The 19,576-nt window shown below is 46.6% G+C and overlaps 1 protein-coding gene across 2 annotated transcripts in view; it reads right to left on the minus strand.

Annotated features, from left to right (window-relative positions):
• The window catches only part of itpr2 (inositol 1,4,5-trisphosphate receptor, type 2), a 286,274-nt gene that overhangs the window by 64,456 nt on the left and 202,242 nt on the right, over positions 1-19,576 (minus strand). For both annotated transcript variants that reach the window (XM_052034332.1, XM_052034331.1), the window contains exons 39-43: positions 14,066-14,250; positions 13,804-13,987; positions 11,069-11,325; positions 9,402-9,602; positions 2,309-2,419 (exon numbers count right to left, since the gene is read on the minus strand). In XM_052034332.1, coding sequence (XP_051890292.1) covers positions 2,309-2,419; positions 9,402-9,602; positions 11,069-11,325; positions 13,804-13,987; positions 14,066-14,250 — 938 coding nt within the window. The remainder of the gene's footprint in view (positions 1-2,308; positions 2,420-9,401; positions 9,603-11,068; positions 11,326-13,803; positions 13,988-14,065; positions 14,251-19,576) is intronic.

Genomic DNA, 19,576 nt, shown 5'->3' on the forward strand with positions numbered 1-19,576 from the left:
TCATAGGTCACACCTTCAGCAGCCAGTCTCTATGGGCAGACCTGGAAGTGACTGCTCTGCACTGGATGAACAAATGTCTGAGGCTCAAGAATGAACCGCGCCCAGATAAAACCAGGCCAATGTCACAACGGGCGCCCTTCAACGTGGAAATGATTGCTAGTGTGCACAAAAGAAGCCCACTGTGTAGAAATCGTGCATGTAAGACCTGTGCAAGTGAGTCAAATTTCTCGCCACACATTACATGCCCTGCCCTCATATTTTCTCTGTCATTCTGGTTCGTCTCATAAATGAAGGTACTTTATGATGTGGTTTTAAAGATCCATACCAGAGCCCTTATTATACTTTAAGATGTGCTTCCTCATCTGTATGCATGTTGAGATGAAATGCAATTCAAGTTTTTTTTCTTTGTTTCAATCCATGAACAAACAGAGCAGCAGTTAATGTTGGTGAAGTTTACCTTTGCATTGTAAAAATTAACTATCATATCAGTGGGTGGCATTGGTTATCTGAAGCAAAACCTTCTTGTACTACGCACATTGAACCTTCATGTTGACATTCTTAAGCTCCTGCCTTCACTGTCTTACCACCTGTGTCCCAGTGAAAGTGACCAATGACGTTCCATTGACATGTGTGTGGGGTGTTTATCAGTTGCAAAGGCAGGCAATTAAATGCAAGGGAAAGCACCATTTGCAGGTTCTTCCTCACCACACACCATCCAGGCAAATAAATCACTGATTCTTCATTGTCACTGGACCTATAAACAACGATTCCCAACCCAGCATCATTAATTCTTTCGCCACAGTGGTTGAAGACGATAGCTCATCGCCACCCTCTCAAGGGCAATAAGTATGGGCAATAAATGCTGGTCACATCCCACGGATGAATTAAAAAAAATGCTTTATTTCCCCCCACTGAAAACAATTACCAATTGCAGTTGACAGCCTGTGGGTGACTTTTATGCACCGAGGATTTTTCTTTAGCAGTCCAACATTTAAAAGTAACACCTTTCCTCCAAGATTTGTATGAGGATGGTTAAAAATGTGAAAGGAGCTTCATTTATATAGCTCCTGTGATGACCACAGAAAACGTCCATGTGCTTTACAGTCAATAACGTACATTTGAAGGTGAACAGAAGAAAATAGGAGCAGGAGTAGGCCACTCAGCCCCTCAAGCCTGCCCTACCGTTCAATATGATCATGGGTGATCTATCCCAGGCCTCAACCATTCTTCTGTACCAGTTCCCCATCACCCTCAATTCCCCTATCATTCAAAGATTCATCTACCTCCACTTTAAACATATCTAATGATCGAGCCTCCAACACCCTCAGGGGCAGAGAAATCCTGAGACTTACTACCTTCTGCCGGCAGAAATATATCTCCACATCTGTTTCAAATGACCAGCCCCTTATCTTGTAACTGTGGCCCATCATTTGAGATCTCCCACCGGTGAAAACATCTCAACATCCACCTTGTCACTCCCCTCTCCCCCTTACGATCTGCAAAGTTCTGCGCTGAGGGGCATTGTGGTGGCACAGCAGCTACATTACTGAGCTAATAATCCAGAAATGACTGTTCAAATCACACCGTGGCCGCTGTGGAATTTGAACTGAGTTAATTCTTTGGAACAACAACAACTAGTCTGAGCAATGGTGATCACAAAAACCGCCATATTGACGGCAAAACTTATCTGGTTTGCTATTACTCTTCAGGAGAGAAAACCTACTGCCCTTACTTGATCTGGCCTACATGTGACTCTAGTCCCATCCCATGTGCTTAATTCTTTAACAAAAATCTTAAATGATTGTCATCACCAACTCCTAAAGGGTAGTTAGGGATGGAAGATAATTCCGACTGTTCTAGTGATGCCCAGATCCTGATAATAAACTGCACTATTGCTGTTGGAAATGGAGCCGCTAGTTTGCACAAAGTTACACCTCTCAGGAAATAAATTCTAACTGATAACAGAATCTGTTTCTGTAAGGTTCATTGACGGCTGAATGCTGGCCAGGCGACGGGGCAAACTCCCTGGATTTACTTTGAAACAAGACCACAGGACCACTTGTGTTTGCTTAAATTTTAGTCCAATGTCTTAGAAAATGGAATCTTCAGAGAAGAGGTTACCTTAAACCATGGGGTTCTTTTGAGATGCACTTAATGTTGGCAACTGGTAAATGGAACTTTAACAGTCCTGACAACAACCAGGCAAAACATATAGAAAGCAGCCAAACATCATTTTATTTCAACTAAAGGCAAGACTTTCTGAGTCAAATTGAGTCAGTAACTTAAAAAAAAACTTCGACAATTTTACCTTTAGTTTCAAGACCAGATCAATGTGATACTTTCCAAGGGGGTTAATGTCATTGAGGATCAATGCGATGATGATATCAATTCCATTGCATTCATGGGTGGTGATGCAAGTCTGTGCAAGATAGAAACGAAGGGGGGTTAATTCCTTGTGTAGAAGGCTTAATCACAAAATAACATCACAAAGAAAACATCACCAAGAAAGCTCACCAGCGCCTCTACTTCCCCAGGAGGCTAAAGAAATTTGGCACGTCCCATTTAACCCTCAACAATTTTTATAGATGCACCACAGAAACCATCCTATCCGGATGCATCACGGCTTGGTATGGCAACTACTCTGCCCTAGACTGCAAGAAACTGCAGAGAGTTGTGGACACAGCTCAGCACATCATGGAAACCAGCCTCCCCTCCATGGACTCTGTCTATACCTCTCGCTGCCTCGGTAAAGCAGCCAGCATAATCAAAGACCCCACCCACCCTGGACATCCTCCCTTCTCCCCCCTCCCATCGGGCAGAAGATACAAAAGCCTGAAATCTCGTACCACCAGGCTCAAGGACAGCTTCTATCCCGCTGTTATAAGACCATTGAACAGACCTCTTGTACGATAAAATGGATTCTTGACCTCACAATCTCCCTCGTTATGACCTTGCACCTTATTGTCTGCCTGCACTGCACTTCCTCTGTAGCTGTAACACTGCATTCTGTTATTGCTTTTCCCTTGTACTACCTCGATGTACTGATGTGGTGAACTGATCTGTATGGATGGCATGCAAAACAAAGTTTTTCACTGTACCTCGGTACCTGTGACAATAATAAACCAATTACCAATTACATGCGACCCCTGCAATTACAGAGCGTGCACCCACTGTAACCTGCCACAGTTCAGGTCTGTAACAACAAGCATGGCCCTGTATGCACAAGGGTGGGTGATGGGCAATGCCCAACGGTCACTCAGTTTTACATTGCAACCAAACCAACATACGAGCAGACAAACTAGGAGCAGCAGTGACCTCTCGGACCCTGGAGTCTGCTCAGCCATTCAATCAGATCACAGCTGATCGTACTGTAACCTCAGCTATGCATTCCCATCGATCCCCAGTAACCTTTTGCCCTGTTGCTCATCAGGACACCATCTACCTTGGCTTTAAAGATGGTCAAAGGGTGTTCCAAAGACACAAAACCCTTAGAGAAAAAAACTGGCCTCATCTTTGCCTCAAAGGGCAATACTTATCGTTAAAGAGTGACCCTTAGTTCTGGAATTTGTTCTTTCAACATTTTCAATACCATACAAGAGCAAGTTGTTTCCTATTTATTGAATGTCCCTTTAAGTCTTGCATTCTAACGTCAGAACTGAGATCATTTTATGACTTATAAAGTCCAACTCCCAATGCTTCAGTGCAGCAACTGTGAAACAACCTGTGAAATTGTTTCATGTGTTCATAAATAAACACTAAAATAAATTTGCTGGGCAGTTGGGCCCTGCTCACTGCTCAAGATTGTCAATAGACATTCATTCCTTTATGAGTCAAATCAGTAGCAAGTCTGAGGATTGGAAACACTTTAGGATTCAGGGAAGGAAGGACAAGAAATTGATGAAGAAAAGGAAACAGAATATGAGTCAAAGCTCGTGAGAAATATAAAAAGAGAGTGTAAGAGCTTGGGTTAAAAAAAACTAGTGAGGGGTAATGCGTGTCTCTGACAGAGGATGCACAACAGGGAATAAAGAGGAATCACCAAATCCTTTGTATCTGTCTCTGTGGGAGAAGACTCAAAAGATATTGGATAACTGAGGTCCAATGCCAGTGTGGAAATAAAAGAAACCTGTTTTAGTAAAGAAAAGCTGCCAGAGAAGTTAATGAGCCTGAGAAATCCCAAGGACCTGGTGATCTACATCCCAGATTTCTGATGTGGCTATTGAAGTAGTGGATACTTTGGTTATCAATAAGACCATAAGACACAGGGGCAGAACTAGGCCATTCGGCCCATTGAGTCTGCTCTGCCATTCAATCATGGCTGATTTATTTTTGCCTCTCAACCCCATTCTCCTGCCTTCTCCCCGTAACCTTTGACGCCCTTACTAATCAAGAACCTATCAACCTCTGCTTTAAATATACCCAATGACTTGGTCTCCACAGCCGTCTGTGGCAATGAATTCCACAGATTCACCACTCAATTTGGATAAAGAGATTCCTCCTCATCTCTGTTCTAAAGGGATGTTCTTCTATTCTGAGGCTGTGCCCTCTGGTCCTAGACTCTCCCACTACTGGAAACATCCTCTCCATGTCCATGTATCCAGGCCTTCCAATATTTGGTAGGTTTCAATGATATCCCCCCTCATCCTTCTGAACTCCAGTGAGTACAGGCCCAGAACCATCAAACGCTCCTCATACATTAACCCTTTCATTCTTGGGATCATTCTCGTAAACCTCCTCTGGACCCTCTCCAATGCCAACACATCCTTCCTTAGATATGGAGCCCAAAACTGCTCACAGTACTCCAAATGTGGTCTGACCAACGCCTTATAAAGCCTCAGCATTACATCCTTGCTTTTATATTCTAGTCCTCTTGAAAAGAATGCAAACATTGCATTTGCCTTCCTTACTACCGACTCAACCTGCAAGTCAACCTTTAGGGAATCCTGCACTGGGACTCCCAAGTCCCTTTGCACCTCTGATTTCTGAATTCTCTCCCCATTTAAAAAACAGTCTACACCTTTATTCCTTCTACCAATGTGCATGACCGTACACTTCCCTACACTGTATTCCATATGCCACTTCTCTGCCCACTCTCCCAACCTGTCCAAGTTCTTCTGCAGACTCCCTGCTTCCTCAATTTCTAACATTCTGTAGATTCCGAATGATTCCTGAGATTATAGGATCCCACTAGTGCGATCCCACTATTTAAGACAGGGAGTGAGAAAACAGGGAACTACTGATCTGTTAGCCTCAGGAAATGCTGAAATGTAAAACAAAGGATTTGATATCAAGACACTTAAAAATAGTATGATTGAGCAGAGTCTACACTGGATGTAGGAAGGAAAATGTTATATTTGGCCAGCCAACTAGAACTCTTTGAGGATGTATCTAGTGGATTAAGTGAGGGAGAACCAATGGATGTGGTGTATTTGGATTTTCAAAAGGCTTTCTACATTTCCCACACAGGAGGTTGGTGAACAAGGTTATAGTCGATGCTTTTGGAGGTAATATACTAGCACAGATTTAGAGTTGGTTAACTAAGAGCAGAAAGAGCAATACACAAAAAGTGCTGGAGGAACTCAGCAGGTCAGGCAGCATCCGTGGAGGGAGATAAATAGTCAACGTTTGGGGCCGAGACCCTTCATCAGGGCTGGAAAGGAAGAGGGCAGAAGCCAGAATAAGAAGGTGGGGGGGAGGGAGAGGGGTGCACGCAAGCGGGGGGTAGGTGAGACCACTTCATCGAGCACCTTCGCTCCGTCCACCGCAACAGCCAGGATCTCCCAGTTGTCACCCACTTCAATTCCACATCCCACTCCCATACTGACATGTCTCTCCACGGCCTCCTCTACTGCCACGTTGAGGCGAGGTGCAGGTTGGAGGAACAACACCTCATATTCCGCCTTGGGAGTCTCCAACCTGATGGCCTCAACATCAATTTCTCGGTAACCCCTGCCCTTCTTTTTCTCCCCCCCCCCACCGACTCCTTTGTCTTCCCTTATTCCTGTGGCTCCCTTCCCCACCTTGATGACCTGCCCATCTCCTCTCCTCCCCTCCCCCATCCTTTATTCCATGGTCCACTGCCCTCTCCGACCGGATTCCTCCTCCTTCAGCCCTTTGCCTCTTCTACCCATCACCCCTCAGCTTATTACATCCTCTCCCCCTCCCCCACCCACCTACCTTCCCCCATCACTTGAACTCACCTATCCCCTAAACTCACCCATCACCTGCCTGCGTGCGCTCCTCCCCCTCCCCCCACCTTCTTATCCTGGCTTCTGCCCTCTTCCTTTCCGGTCCTGATGAAGGGTCTCGGCCCAAAACGTCGACTGTTTATTTCCCTCCACGGATGCTGCCTGACCTGTTGAGTCCCTCCAGCACCTTTTGTGTATTGCTCCAGATTCCAGCACCTGCAGAAGCTCGTGTCTCAGCTGAAAGAGCAGGACATTTTTGCCCATCTACACTAATTAGGACCATATCCTTCTATGCCTTGCCTATTTAAGTGCTATCTATAAGGGCAGCATGGTAGTGTAGCTGTTAGGGTAACGCTATTACAGCGCCAGCGGCCCAGGTTCAATTCCGACCACTGTCTGTAAACAGTTTGTACATTCTCCCTGTGTGTCCGCATGGGTTTCCTCCGGGTGCTCCGGTTTCCTCCCACATTCCAAAGACGTAAGGGTTAGGAAGCTGTGGGCATGCTATGTTGGCACCGGAAGCGTGGCAACACTTGCGGGCTGCTCCCAGAACACTCTGCGCAAAAGATGCATTTCACTGTTTGTTCCGATGTATATGTGACTAATAAAGACATCTTATCTTATGCTTCACACGTAGTTATTGTATCCGACTTCACCACCTCCTCTGGCAGCACATTCCAGATATCAGCTGTGATATTAACTCATTCCAATATTAACTCTCTGTGTTAAAAACCTACCCCTCAGATTCCTCTTGCAACTCCATCCTCAAACGTCCCCTCTTCTTTTTGGTACCACTATCATGCGTAAAAAATGTGACGACCTACCCTATCTGTGCCTCTCATAATCTTATTTACTTCTGTCAGGTCACCCCTCAGCTTCCTTCACTCCCGCCTGTCTAATCTCTCCCCACAACTGAAGTACTCCAATCCAGGCAACATGCTGGTGAATCTCCTCTGCACTCTCTTCAGCGCAATCACATCCTTCCTGTAGTGTGGTGACCAGAACTGTACACAGTACAGCTGTAAGAGGATATGAGTGTATGCACAAAGGTGACTTACTGAAATTATGCAGGACTTTGGTGAGACTACACCCAGCATAGTGTGCACAATTTTGGTCTCTACAACTAACTTGTTAAAGAGGATGTCCATTGAAGGTTGACCAAACTGGTGCTTGGGATGCAGGGTCAGGTCTTCAGTCTCAAGAGTTTAGAAGAGTAAGGGGTGACCTCATCAAGAAGCATTGAACAGGGTAGATGTGGGAAAGATGTTTCTCCTGGCTGATGAGTCCGGAACGAGGGGTGACGTCTCAGAATAAACCTGTGCCATCTCCCAGAAGTGCAATCCCATCACCCCCATTCCCGCCCTCCTGCACATGCTCACTGCACAAAACCAATGGCCTCAACTGCACCCCATCCAGCTCTGCGTACTACAAGCACCTGTGCACGTTAGGGTACAGCGGTGGCTCTGTGGTTAAACAACTGGTCTAGTAATCAAGGGGCCTGCACTAACAATCCAGAGTTCAAATCCCACCATGTCAGCTGTGGAATTTAATTACTAATCTGGAATTTTAAAGTGGAATTTCAGAATGATGATCATAAAATTGGATTGTCATTAAAAAAACAGCAACTAGTTCATTAATGGCCTTCAGGAGGAACTCTCCTCATCTGGTCTATGAGTGACTTTAGACTTACCAACGTGTTTGACACTGAAGTGACCTAACGCACCACTCAATTTAAGGGATGGGCTGTATCAGTGACACTCAGATCCCAGAAAAGAAAGCAAAACATTGGATGTCATATTGTATGAGAAGCTTCATCATTATCCACAGCGGGGAGCACAAATGGTGCACAGATGAGTCACTCACAACAGGGGTGACAGGGTCAACAGAAATTGCAACACAAACTGTAGGCTCTGCATTAAATCAGCCACCTGCACATATGCAGGGTCTTCAGGATGCTACAGGTTTTCCCAGGTCTTCACAACATTGCTCTCAGACAAGAGGAAGAGTCTCGGATTGTGTTTTTTGCACTAATGTCTTGGTTGCACAGTCCCTTTTTCTTCACTGTTTTGTACAATTTATGTATAATTCATATTGTGTGTGTAGTCTGTACCTATGTGGCTGTGATGCTGCTGCAAGCCAGTTTTTCCTTGTATCTGTACCTCACCGTACTTGTGCACATGACAATAAGCTTGACTTGACTTGAACCTCCAGAAACATTGGAGATACTCTCAGATATCTCATGACATGCCAAGACAACTATAAACCAAGAGTTTTTGAAAATCTAGCTGATCAAGCTTGTGATATGAAAGTACACTAGAAAATTCTTTATCTTTTCATTGACTTAATTCTGGCAAAATGCCTGCAGACAAAATAATGGCAAATATATGGCAGTGGGAGGAGAGAGGAAATGCCCAGTGTGAATCAACAAACAATCTGCTGGAGGAACTCAGCGGGTCGAGCAGCATCTGTGGAGGTGCATGCATTTAAGGTGAGAGGGGGTAGGTTCAGAACAGACATGAGGGTACATTTTTTACTCAGAGAGCGGTGGAGTGTGTTGCCTGATAGGGTGGTGGAGGCACATTCACTGGGGGCTTTTAAGAGGGGCTTGGATGGGCACATGAATGAGAGGAAAATGGAGGGATATGGGCGTTCTGTAGGTGGGAGGGATTAGCTATGTCGGCACAACATTGTGGGCTGAAGGGCCTGTTCTGTGCTGTACTGTTCTATGTTCTATGAGAGGAATTGTCGACGTTTCAGGTCAAAACCCTGCATCGGGACTGAGAGTGGAGAGGGGAGATGGCCAGTGTAAATAGAGGGGGAGTTGCGAGAAAGAATTCTGAGGCTGTCGGTGGACTGAGGAGGGGTGTCAGTTGATGGGCAGGTAGGGGAGGGGAACAGGGGTGGAGTTTGGAGACAGTAGCAGGTGAGTGATAAGTGGAGGCAGAGGGGGGGGGGGGAGAGGACAAAAAAACAGAGAGCAAGGTGGGGACGGGGGAGTGTGAAGAGTAGGAGCTCCTCCAGCAGACTCCAGTGTCTGCAGTCTCCTGTGTCTGCCCAGTGTGAATTCCCCCTCATTTTCAGCCGAGTTTACCAGCAGATTCTGATCCACACTGTTCATGGGTTTGGTGATGCAATGGAGGAAACTCCCAAAGAAGTCAGCAAGCATTATGCTAAACCTAACATGAACATCGTCCGACTGGCCTGGGGTTTCACCTGATTCTCGTGACAAGGTCCCTGGCAATATTCCGTCAATGTTTCCAGTGTTTGGTTGATGAGGGAGACATTCTTCTTGTTGATGTAGAGTCCCAATAGCCCAAGTCCACCAGTGGTGCTGCCACAGATACAGTCCAGAAACTGAAGCGTCTCGCACACCAGGTTGTAATTGGTTTTGTTGTTTTGGTGCCGAAGGAAATTCTGGAATAAGAGCAAAAGTTGGGAACTGAAAATCCTTCAAATAAAAATAGCACTTAAAAAACACAGGAACTAAAGAAGCTGCAGAGGGTAATGGACTCAGCCCAATACATCACAGACACATCCCTCCCCACCATCGGTAGTATCTACAGGAGGTGCTGCCTCAAGAAGGCAACATCCATCATCAAGGATCCCCCACCATCCGGGTCACGCCATCTTCTCACAGCCACCATCGGGCAGGAGGTACAGAAGCCTGAAGTCCCCACAGAAGCTAAGTCACCAATTCCAGTCACCACAGAGCTGGCAACCAGGAAAAATATATCCCCCATCCCAAGGAGCAACAGCCAAATGAGGGTGTCTTGCTCTTCAACTCAAAGTTAACAGAGGTGTTGGCAAGAACACACAACTCGTGGGGTTACGCCTAATTCCACGGACAAGCATGGTATGATAGTATCCAGGTTTAACGTCATGAGGATGGCAATCACAGCCAGAGGTCAGTGAGAGGGAAAAGGGTGGCTTTGGCTTGGGTAATAGTGGGGCTGGAGGGACAACGGTGGTCGGGGGAGGTAGCCAGGAGGAACAGTGAGGCTTGAGGAGTGAGTTGGTGGTGGACTTCAATACTTCACCATCCAGATCGCTGTCCGAATGGGCAAGGAACTGGGTGAAGCTTAGGAAGGGAAAGAGACAGGGGCCCCGTGAGTGGGAGACAAGGGCCCCGTGGGTTTAGGGTCAATGGGAGACAGAGGCCCTGTGGGTTTAGGGTGAGAGACAGGGACCCCGTGGGTTTAGGGTCAGTGGGAGACAGGGGCCCCATAGGTTTAGGGCCAATGGAGCAGAATTAGGTCATTTGGCCCATTGAGTCTGCTCCACCATTCAACCATGGCTGACTGTTTTTTTCCCCTCAACCCCATTCTCCCCCCTTCTCCCCGTAACCCTTAACCCCCTTGCTAATGAAGAACCAATCAACCTCTGCCTTAAATACACCCAATGACTTGGCCTCCACAGCCCTCTGTGGCAACGGATTCCACAGATTCACCACCGTCTGGCTGAAGAAATCCCTCCTCATCTCAGTTTTGAAGGGACGTCCCTTTATTATTGCCCCTTTGGGTCTGGCTGCTGCTACCAGGAGTCCAGTGGGCAGCAGAACAGGTAAATTTAAATCTTTATTTGCTGCTAATCTGTGCATATTTTATAAGGACACTTCCTGATCATTAATCACTAGCTATTTCAGGCTGGTGAGATGAATGGACAGTGGGGTTGTGATTTGGGTGTTGATCCACTAAGGACTGAGCAGCACCAGGAGTTATCCTCCTGGTGTCTCCATCCCACTGCACTCAACAGCACGAGCCTGTGAGTGAGACTTCAATGGAAGATCGAACAGGGAAAGGCCATTCAGACCCCCATCAGCCCGCTAACCCATTGAATCAGTTCACTGCCATTGGCGGCCTGCAGAAGCCTGCGAATCTCACCTGTAGCTCCAGGTTATGGTTCTCACACAGCAGCTGAAGGAACCTTAGGATTGGCTCCATTATAGTAATCAGAGGGCTCATGACCTCTTCATCTCCAGACTTCTCCTCCAGTCCGATGCAGTCGATTCCCACGGGGATGAGGTCAGCCTCGGGGTCCATCTCCCTCCTGTACATGTAGTAGGCTTTGCATGTGGCAGCGGAAGCCTCCACCAACTGCCCTTTCACTCCCTCCTTGAGGTGAAGTGCTGAGTCCCTCGCTGTGGAATTATAAGATGCGGTTGTCCATGTGAACCATGCTTTACATTGTGTTTGATAACCTTTGCAACTGGGACTACCAACTGGAACTGAATGGAAGGGCCGTCCAACCTTTGATCTCAGTGGGAAGCCCAGATGTGTGACAGGAAAGCTCTGGGGCCACAGATAGTTTGCCCAAACAATGGTGGTGATGCATTGCTTGGCTGTCCACAAGTAGTGGAAGAGTTGATCCACAACCACTCCCCTCCTATCCCCAGTGAGCCTCCTGCAAAGGCCAATCAGAGCCCAGTGTAGCTGAAGGTGGAGCCATGGAAGCCACCAGCAGGGCTCGTGGGTGGTGGCAGGGGGGAGCAGGGTTGTTGGGGGGCCTAACTGCAGTAACGGGAGGTCAGGAGCCAGTTATTATTGCGGGCTTCTCTCTGGTCTTGTCACCTGCAAGGTTATTTGGAGCTAGTTCAGCAAAGGCCCTCAATGGCTCAGTCATAGAACACAGAACAGTAACAGCACAGGAACAGGCCCTTCGGCCCACCATGTTGTGCTGAACTAATTACACTAGTAATTAAATGCCGAACTAAACTACCCCCTTCTGCCTACACAATGTCCATATTCCTCCATTCCCTGCCTGTCTAAGGGCCTCTTAAACCCTTCTATCATACCTGCCTCCACCACCACCCCTGGCTGCACATTCCAGGCACCCACCACTCTCTGTGTAAAAAAACTTGCCCTGCACACCTCCTTTGAACTTTCCTCCTCTCACCTTAAATGGATGCCCTCTAGTATTAAACAGTTTAGCCCTGGGAAAAAGATATTGGCTGTCTGCTCTATCTATGCCTCTCATAAACCTCTATCAGGTCTCCCCTCAGCCTCAGCCGCTCTGGAGAAAACAACCCAAGTTTGCCCAACCTCTCCTTATAGCACCTGCCCTCTAATCCAGGCAGCATCCTGGTAAACCTCTTCGGCGCCCTCTCCAAAGCCTCCAAATCCTTCCTGTAATGGGGTGACCAGAACTGAATGCAATACTCCAGATGTGGCCTAACCAGAGTTTTATAAAGCTGCAACATAACTTCCTGAAACCGTCCTAAAATAGGGATCAAGTTCCTACTTCTGCGATTGCGGACTACTAATTTCCATATTAGAAGGGTATTCACTGAAAACCAATGGATGTTTCAGTCACTCATCTGTAGGTCCGTTTCAGCACAGCACTAACCACAACACTGGTGTCGACAGAGGAGGAAGGGTAGGAGGGGTCTGACACTCCAGTGCATTACCGAGGGAGTCTAAGGCACTGACTTTTGAGCGACGTCCCCATTTGCCTCCCCTGTCGTTAAATCTCAGATACAAAACTGAAGTCAAGGTGAGTTCACCTCTGTGTTCTGGGCAAGGCATGTCCATCAACGAACTCTAAGGCACCTTCTCAGGCCTTATCTCTGCAACCTGTTGGAATCTTTGCCCTTCGAACCTTACTGTTTGTTGGTCACAAATCACACAGCTGATGCCTCACAGCTCCAGGGACTTAGCTTTGGTCCTGAGGTCAAGTGCTATTTTGCATGTCGTTCCCCCCATGGGTTTCCCCCGGGTGCCCCAGTTTCCTTCCACGTCCCAAAGACCTGCCGGTAGGTTAACCGACTATAAACTTCTTCTAAACATGAGCAAATAAACAAAGACAAGTTGATGGGGCAAAAACCAAAGTGCTGGAGGAACTCAGCGGGTCAGGCAGCATCTGTGGAGGCAGAGGGATGGCGGACATTTCGTGGCGACACCTTGCATCGGGACTGAGAGTGTGGAGAGGAGATAGCCAGTGAGGAGGGCTATCCTCACCAGTAAGAGCCAGCTGCTCATAACAAAACCATCTGCATTTCCACAGCACTTTTCACAATATCCCAGAACACATTACAGCCTTTGAAATATTTTTAAACTCAATTTACCCCTAGTGTAATGTAGTAGGTGGAGTGGTCTATGTCTACAATAAGAAAGTGACCAGAACATCTGCTGATGGGATAAGTATTAGACAGGATTCCAGGGATAAATCTGCTCCTCTTTGCAATAACGCCATGGAATCTTGGACATGTGTCTGACACAGCTCAGGTCTGATGTCTCAGGTCGATCCTAACGTCTGTATAGATGAAGGTGCCCAAACTAACCTTGCAGCTGCCCCATCACATCAACAAGGTCCATTAACCCACCTACATGCTGTATGTCAACCATAATTTAACCCTTGCTAGAGCAACACACACAACAAGTGCTGGAGAAACTCAGCAGGTCAGGCAGCGTCCACGGAGAGAGAGAAACAGTTGAGGTTTTGGGTTGAGACCCTTCGTCAGGACTCGAAACATCGACTGTTTATCTCTCCCTGTAGATGCTGCCTGACCTGCTGAGTTCCTCCAGCACTTTTAGTATATGTTGTTCCAGATTCCAGCATCTGCAGTGTCTCTGTTAACCCTTTCTGGCTTGCACCCCTTGGCTGTTTCACTCAGAGTTACCTCTTCTCCTGTTGACGGGTGGCACAACATCATAGTCATCGTCCTTCTTCTTACTGCTCAGATCATTAGTGTTGACTGACACCGTGGCCCTTATTTCTTGCTGGGCCACCTTCATCCGATCGTAGAAGACTTTGAAGAACTTCTCGGATTTCTTCAGCTCGTTCAGCTGGTGGTGAAACGAGTTCTAGAATTTTGAAAACAGGTTGATGAGAAAAGGGGCGGGGGCTCTTTAAAGACTGAAGTTCTTTGGCCCGAGACCTACCTGGGTCTGGGTGTTCCCTCCCTCTAACAAGGCAATGCCGAGCATGATACTTTCTTCGAAGATCTTGCTGTTTTTCGTGTTTGTGATGAGGTCAGTGACCAGCTCAGATGCCCCTTCCCTGTCCAGGTGGCACTGAATCTCAAAGACAGAGATCCCGCACTTGTCCGAGTCCGACGAGGAGCTGCCTGTGTCAAAAAAAATCATCAAATGTTTCATTTTTTTTATTTCAATGTGAGTACAGATGCCCCTTCCAACCAAGAACAGGACCAGAGACACAAGAGACTGCACACGCTAGAATCTGGGGCAACATACAAAGGAGCTGGAGGGACTCAGTGGGTCAGGCAGCATCTGTGGAGGGAGATGGACAGTCGACGTTTCGGGTCGAGACCCTTCATCAGGACTGGAAAGAAAGAGGGGAGATAGCCGGTATAAAAAGGTGAGGGGAAGGGGTGGAGCAAGAGCTGGCAGGTGGATCAGTCTCTTCATCAGATGAAAGGTCATTGACCTGAAACATGAACTCTGATTCTCCCTCCCCAGACACTGCCTGACCTGCCTAGTGTTTCCTGCATCTTCTGATCTTATTGCAGATTTCCAGCAGCTGCAATATTTTTTTATTGTCGAAGATACAAGATGAACATTGCGCTGTGAATTTTAAATGCTTTGTCTCAGGTTGCAGCTGATCTTCCTTCCACTCCTTGAGAGAGCAGGCTGGGACACACAGTTGGCTCACGTACCTCCTGGAACAAACCCTACCCAGATACAGCAAGTACCCATGTTACCACTACCTATCTTCCAACTCTGTTCCCCCCCCAATCACTTGCTCCTATCACTTTTAGACAGCAACTCCCAAACCTAAGCAGATCTCTCATGTTAAACGTTGGGTGTTGGCCATGTGAGGTCCATTGTTGTTTCTGATCTAGACAGTCATGGGTTCATGCCTCACTCTGGGAAATTAAGCACACAATAAGATTGTCTGTAATTTTGGAGGTGACTATGGCCATCCATTGAAAAGTCTGCATTCAAAGCACAACAGATTGATTTACGAAAATATTGGTGGGACCCGAGGGACTGAGTTATGGAGAGAGGTTGAGCAGGTTGGGACTTTTATCACTGGAGTGTAGGAGAATGAGAGGTGATCTGATAGAGGTGTATAAAATCATGAGGGGGGCATAGATAGGGTGAATGCACAAAGCGTTTTTCCCCGAGGTTGGGGAATCAAGAACTAGAGGGCACAGGTTTAAGGTGAGAGGGGAGAGATTTAATAGGAACCCGAGGGACAAATTTTTCACCCAGAGGGTGGTCAGTATATGGAACGAGCTGCCAGAGGAAGTGGTTGAGGCAGGTTACTGTACATTAACAACAGTTGAAAGGTACTTGGACAGGTACATGGATAGGAAATGTTTAGAGGGATAGGGGCCAAATGCAGGCAAATGGGACAGGCTTAGATTGGAATTGTGGTCGGCACTGCAGGGCCCAACAGGTCCATGCTGTGTGACTCTATGACTCAATAAGATGCAGGAGCAATACCAGGTCATTGGTCCCTCGAAGCAGTGTTGTCTTTCAAAAGATCATGGCTGATCTGATTACTACATCAATCCCTTCCTGCCTGATTCCCCATAACTTCCGGTTTCTTTCTGGTTCAAAAATATATCTGTTTCAGCCTCAGACTTAGTATCCACTGTTCTCTGTGGTAATAAGATCAAAAGAATCCTGGCCACCTGAAACAAGAACTTCCTCATTTTAGGATTAAATGGACAACTCTTTGTCCTGACACTTCCTCCCTATGTTCTAGAGTTCCCCAACAGGGAAAATATCCTCTGGGAAGCTATTTTGTCAAGCCATCTCAGAATCATACAGGTTTCAATATCGCTCATTTCTTATCGCAGTGCAATAAGGTGAAAGGTCACAACAAGGTAGATTGTGAGGTCAGAGTCCATCTCATCGTTATACTCCCTCATTATACGCCACCATCCCCAAATTTTTGTCCACTTGTTCAATCCGTCTACATTCCTTTTGTGTCCTCCTCAATTCATCTTCCCACCTATCTTTGTACCATCGGCAAACTTGGAAACAATACACAAAGTTCTTTTATCAAAGTCATCAATATAGGTAGTAAACAGCCAAGTCCTCAGCAATGACCTTTGGAACACGTACCTAGTTACTGCCTGCTGAAGTGAAGATGACTCATTTATCCCCACTCTCTGACTTCTATCAATTGACCAATGCACCATCCACAGTAATGTATCACCCTCGACATCATTAGTCCCTATCTTACATGTCGCACATCATCAAATTTCTTTTGGAAATCCAATGTATTGCATCCAATGGCTACTTTTCATTTACCCTGCTAGCTACATCCTCAAAGAGCTCTTTGTCCAACTAAGTATCCCTTTCATAAAACCGTGATGATTCTGCCTAACTGAATTATGTTTTTATGTGCCCTGTTATTAGTTCCTTCATAATCGTTCCAGCATTTTCCAGAAGACAGCTGTCAGGCTAACTGGCCAATAAATGCTCGCTTTCTCTCTTCCCCCAGACTTTCTTTGAATAGAACCATTATATTTGCAGTTTTCTAATTTGCCGAGATTCTGTAGAATCTGGGGAATTCTGAAAGATCATAACCAATGTATCCACTTTTTAGAATTCTGTAATGTAGGTCATTAAGTTCAGGGATTTGTTGACCTCTCCTCTGATTGGTTTATTTGTATTCCTTCTCCAGTGTGGATTGCTTAAAGTTTTTCTCACCCTTTTGCTCCCTCGTTCCCCACTATTTTTGGTGTATAGACTAGGTACAGTGCTGAGGGGGCGTCCCACTGTTAGAGGCAACTGCTAAGGATGAAGAACAGCAAACCCCTTCTCCTTGGTCAATACTTTGCCCTCAGTCAACACAGAGCATCCAGTCATTATCACACTACCGTGTGTGGGAGCAAATTGGGCAGTGCTTGCCGATGGTTACAACAGCAATCAGAATCAGATTTACTATCACTGACTTAGATGACATGAAGGTTGTTGCTTTGCGGCAGCAGTACAGTGCAAAGACATAAAATTACTATAAATTACAAAAATAAATAAATAGTACAAAATAAAAGGAATAATGAGGTAGTGTTCATGGGTTCATGGACCGTTCAGAAATCTGATGGCAGAGGGGAAGAAGCTGTTCATGAAACATTGAGTGTGGGTCTTCAGGCTCCTGTACCACCTCCCTGATGATATTAATGAGAAGAGGGCATGTCCTGGATGGTGAGGGTCCTTAATGTTGGATGCTGCCTTCTTGAGGTACCGCCTCTTGAAGATGTCCTCAATGGTGGGGAGGGTTGTGTCCGTGATGGAGCTGGCTGAGTCTACAACTCTCTGCAGCCTCTTGCAATCCTGTGCATTGGAGCCTCCATAGCAGGTGGTGATGCAACCAGTCAGGATGCTCTCCACCATACATCTTTAGAAATTTGTAAGTCTTTGGTGACATACCAAATCTCCTCAAACTCCTAACGAAGTAGAGCCATTGGTGTGCCTTCTTCATGATGGCATCAATGTGCTGGGCCCAGGATAGAACCTCTGAGATGTTGACACCCAGGAAGTTGAAGCTGCTCACCCTTTCCACCGCTAACCCCTCAATGAGGACTGGTATGTGTTCTCCCGACTTCCCCTTCCTGAAGTGCACAATCAATTCCTCAGTCTCGCTGATGTTGTGTGCAAGGTTGTTGTTGCGACACCACTCAACCAGCCGATCCATCTCTCTCCTGTACGGCTCCTCGTCTCCATCTGAGATTCTGCCAACAACAGTGGTGTCATCGGCGAATTTATAGATGGCGTTTGAGCTGTGTGTAGACATACAGTCATGAATGTAGAGAGAGTAGAGCAGTGGGCTGAGGTGCGCTTGTGTTGATCAAGCAACTCCAAGTGATTGGTTACAAAGTACACTCGGACATCCTGAGGTCATGAAAGTTGATATATAAATGCAAGTCGATGTTTCTTTGAATTGGATAGTGGGTATGGGCCCAGCCGTGGCTGACAGGCTTTAATTAACCGCTTGGAAGAGCTGGTCAGGCTGCGCACTCTGCGACACTTAGCGCACCAGTCCCTCATACCACCAAAGGGGAAAACTGTGCTTGAGAGGACTTGTCAGCCTTTCCAACAAGTACTCATTTTACAGCCATTCACCAATCTAATTAGAGTTTGGTTTCATAAATGCTCCAGCCCTGTGGTTGTACAATTGACGCCGCTCTCGATTCAGATCCCACCAACGTGAACTGCCTCAGTGCTCGAGGTGGCAGTAAACCTCACTTTGACCTGAAGGCTATGCTATCGGGAGAGCAGGACCATCTGAGCCAGATACATTGATGACCAGGACCTGGTAAGACCATAAAATACAGAAGCAGAATTGGGCCATTCAGCCCATCTAGTCTGCCCCACCATTCAATCATGGCTGATTTTATTTCAAACCCATTCTCCCACCTTCTCTCTGTAACCCTTAACCCCCTTACCAATCAAGAACCTATCGATCTCTGCCTTAAATACACCCAATGACTTGGCCTCCACAGCCCTCTGTGGCAACGAATTCCACAGATTCACCACCCTCTGGCTGAAGAAATTCCTCCTCATCTCAGCTCTAAGGGGACATCCCTTTATTCTGAGGTTGTGCCCTCAGATCCTAGACTCTCCCACTGATGGAAACATCCTCTCCGTGTCCACTCTATCCAGGCCTTTCAGTATTCTGTAGGTTTCAATAAGAGTTCCCCTTTTCCTTCTTAAGTCCATCGAGTACAGGCCCAGAGACGTCAAATGCTCCTCACGCATTAACCCTTTCATTCCTGGGAACCTCCTCTGGATTCTCTCCAGGGCCAGCACATCCTTCCTTAGATACGGGGCCCAAAATTGCTCACCATATTCCAAATGTGGTCTGACCAACACGTTATAAAGCCTCAGCATTACATCCTTGCTTTTATATTCTAGTCCTCTCGAAATGAATGCGAACATTGCATTTGCCTTCCTTACTACCGACTCAACCTGCATTTAACCTTTAGGGAATCCTGCACTAGGACTCCCTTTGCCCCTCCTGGTTCTGAATTCTCTCCCCATTTAGAAAACAGTCTATATTTATTCTTCCTACCAAAGTGCATAACCCCGCATTTCCCTACACTGTATTCCATCTACTGCTTCTTTACCCACTCTTCCAACCTGTGCAAGTCCTTCTGCAGACTCCCTGCCTCCGCGACACTACCTGTTCCTCCACCTATCTTTGTATCATCTGCAAACTTGCCCACAATTGCATCAGTTCCTTCATCCAGATCATTAATGTATGAGGGTACAGGGCAATAAAGGGTACGATATCGGGTTTGTCCACTGTCCTTCTCTCAGGGTCTGTTAGTTAGGCAAACATAGAACACTACAGCACAGTACAGGCCCTTCAGCCCACAATGTTGTGCCGACATTTTATCCTGCTCTAAGATCCATCTAACCTTTCCCTCCCACATAGCCCCCTATTTTTCTATGTAGCTGCTCCACAACCTCTAC

Source organism: Pristis pectinata, chromosome 19, assembly GCF_009764475.1.
Source record: "Pristis pectinata isolate sPriPec2 chromosome 19, sPriPec2.1.pri, whole genome shotgun sequence".
Classification (NCBI taxonomy): Eukaryota; Metazoa; Chordata; class Chondrichthyes; order Rhinopristiformes; family Pristidae; genus Pristis; species Pristis pectinata.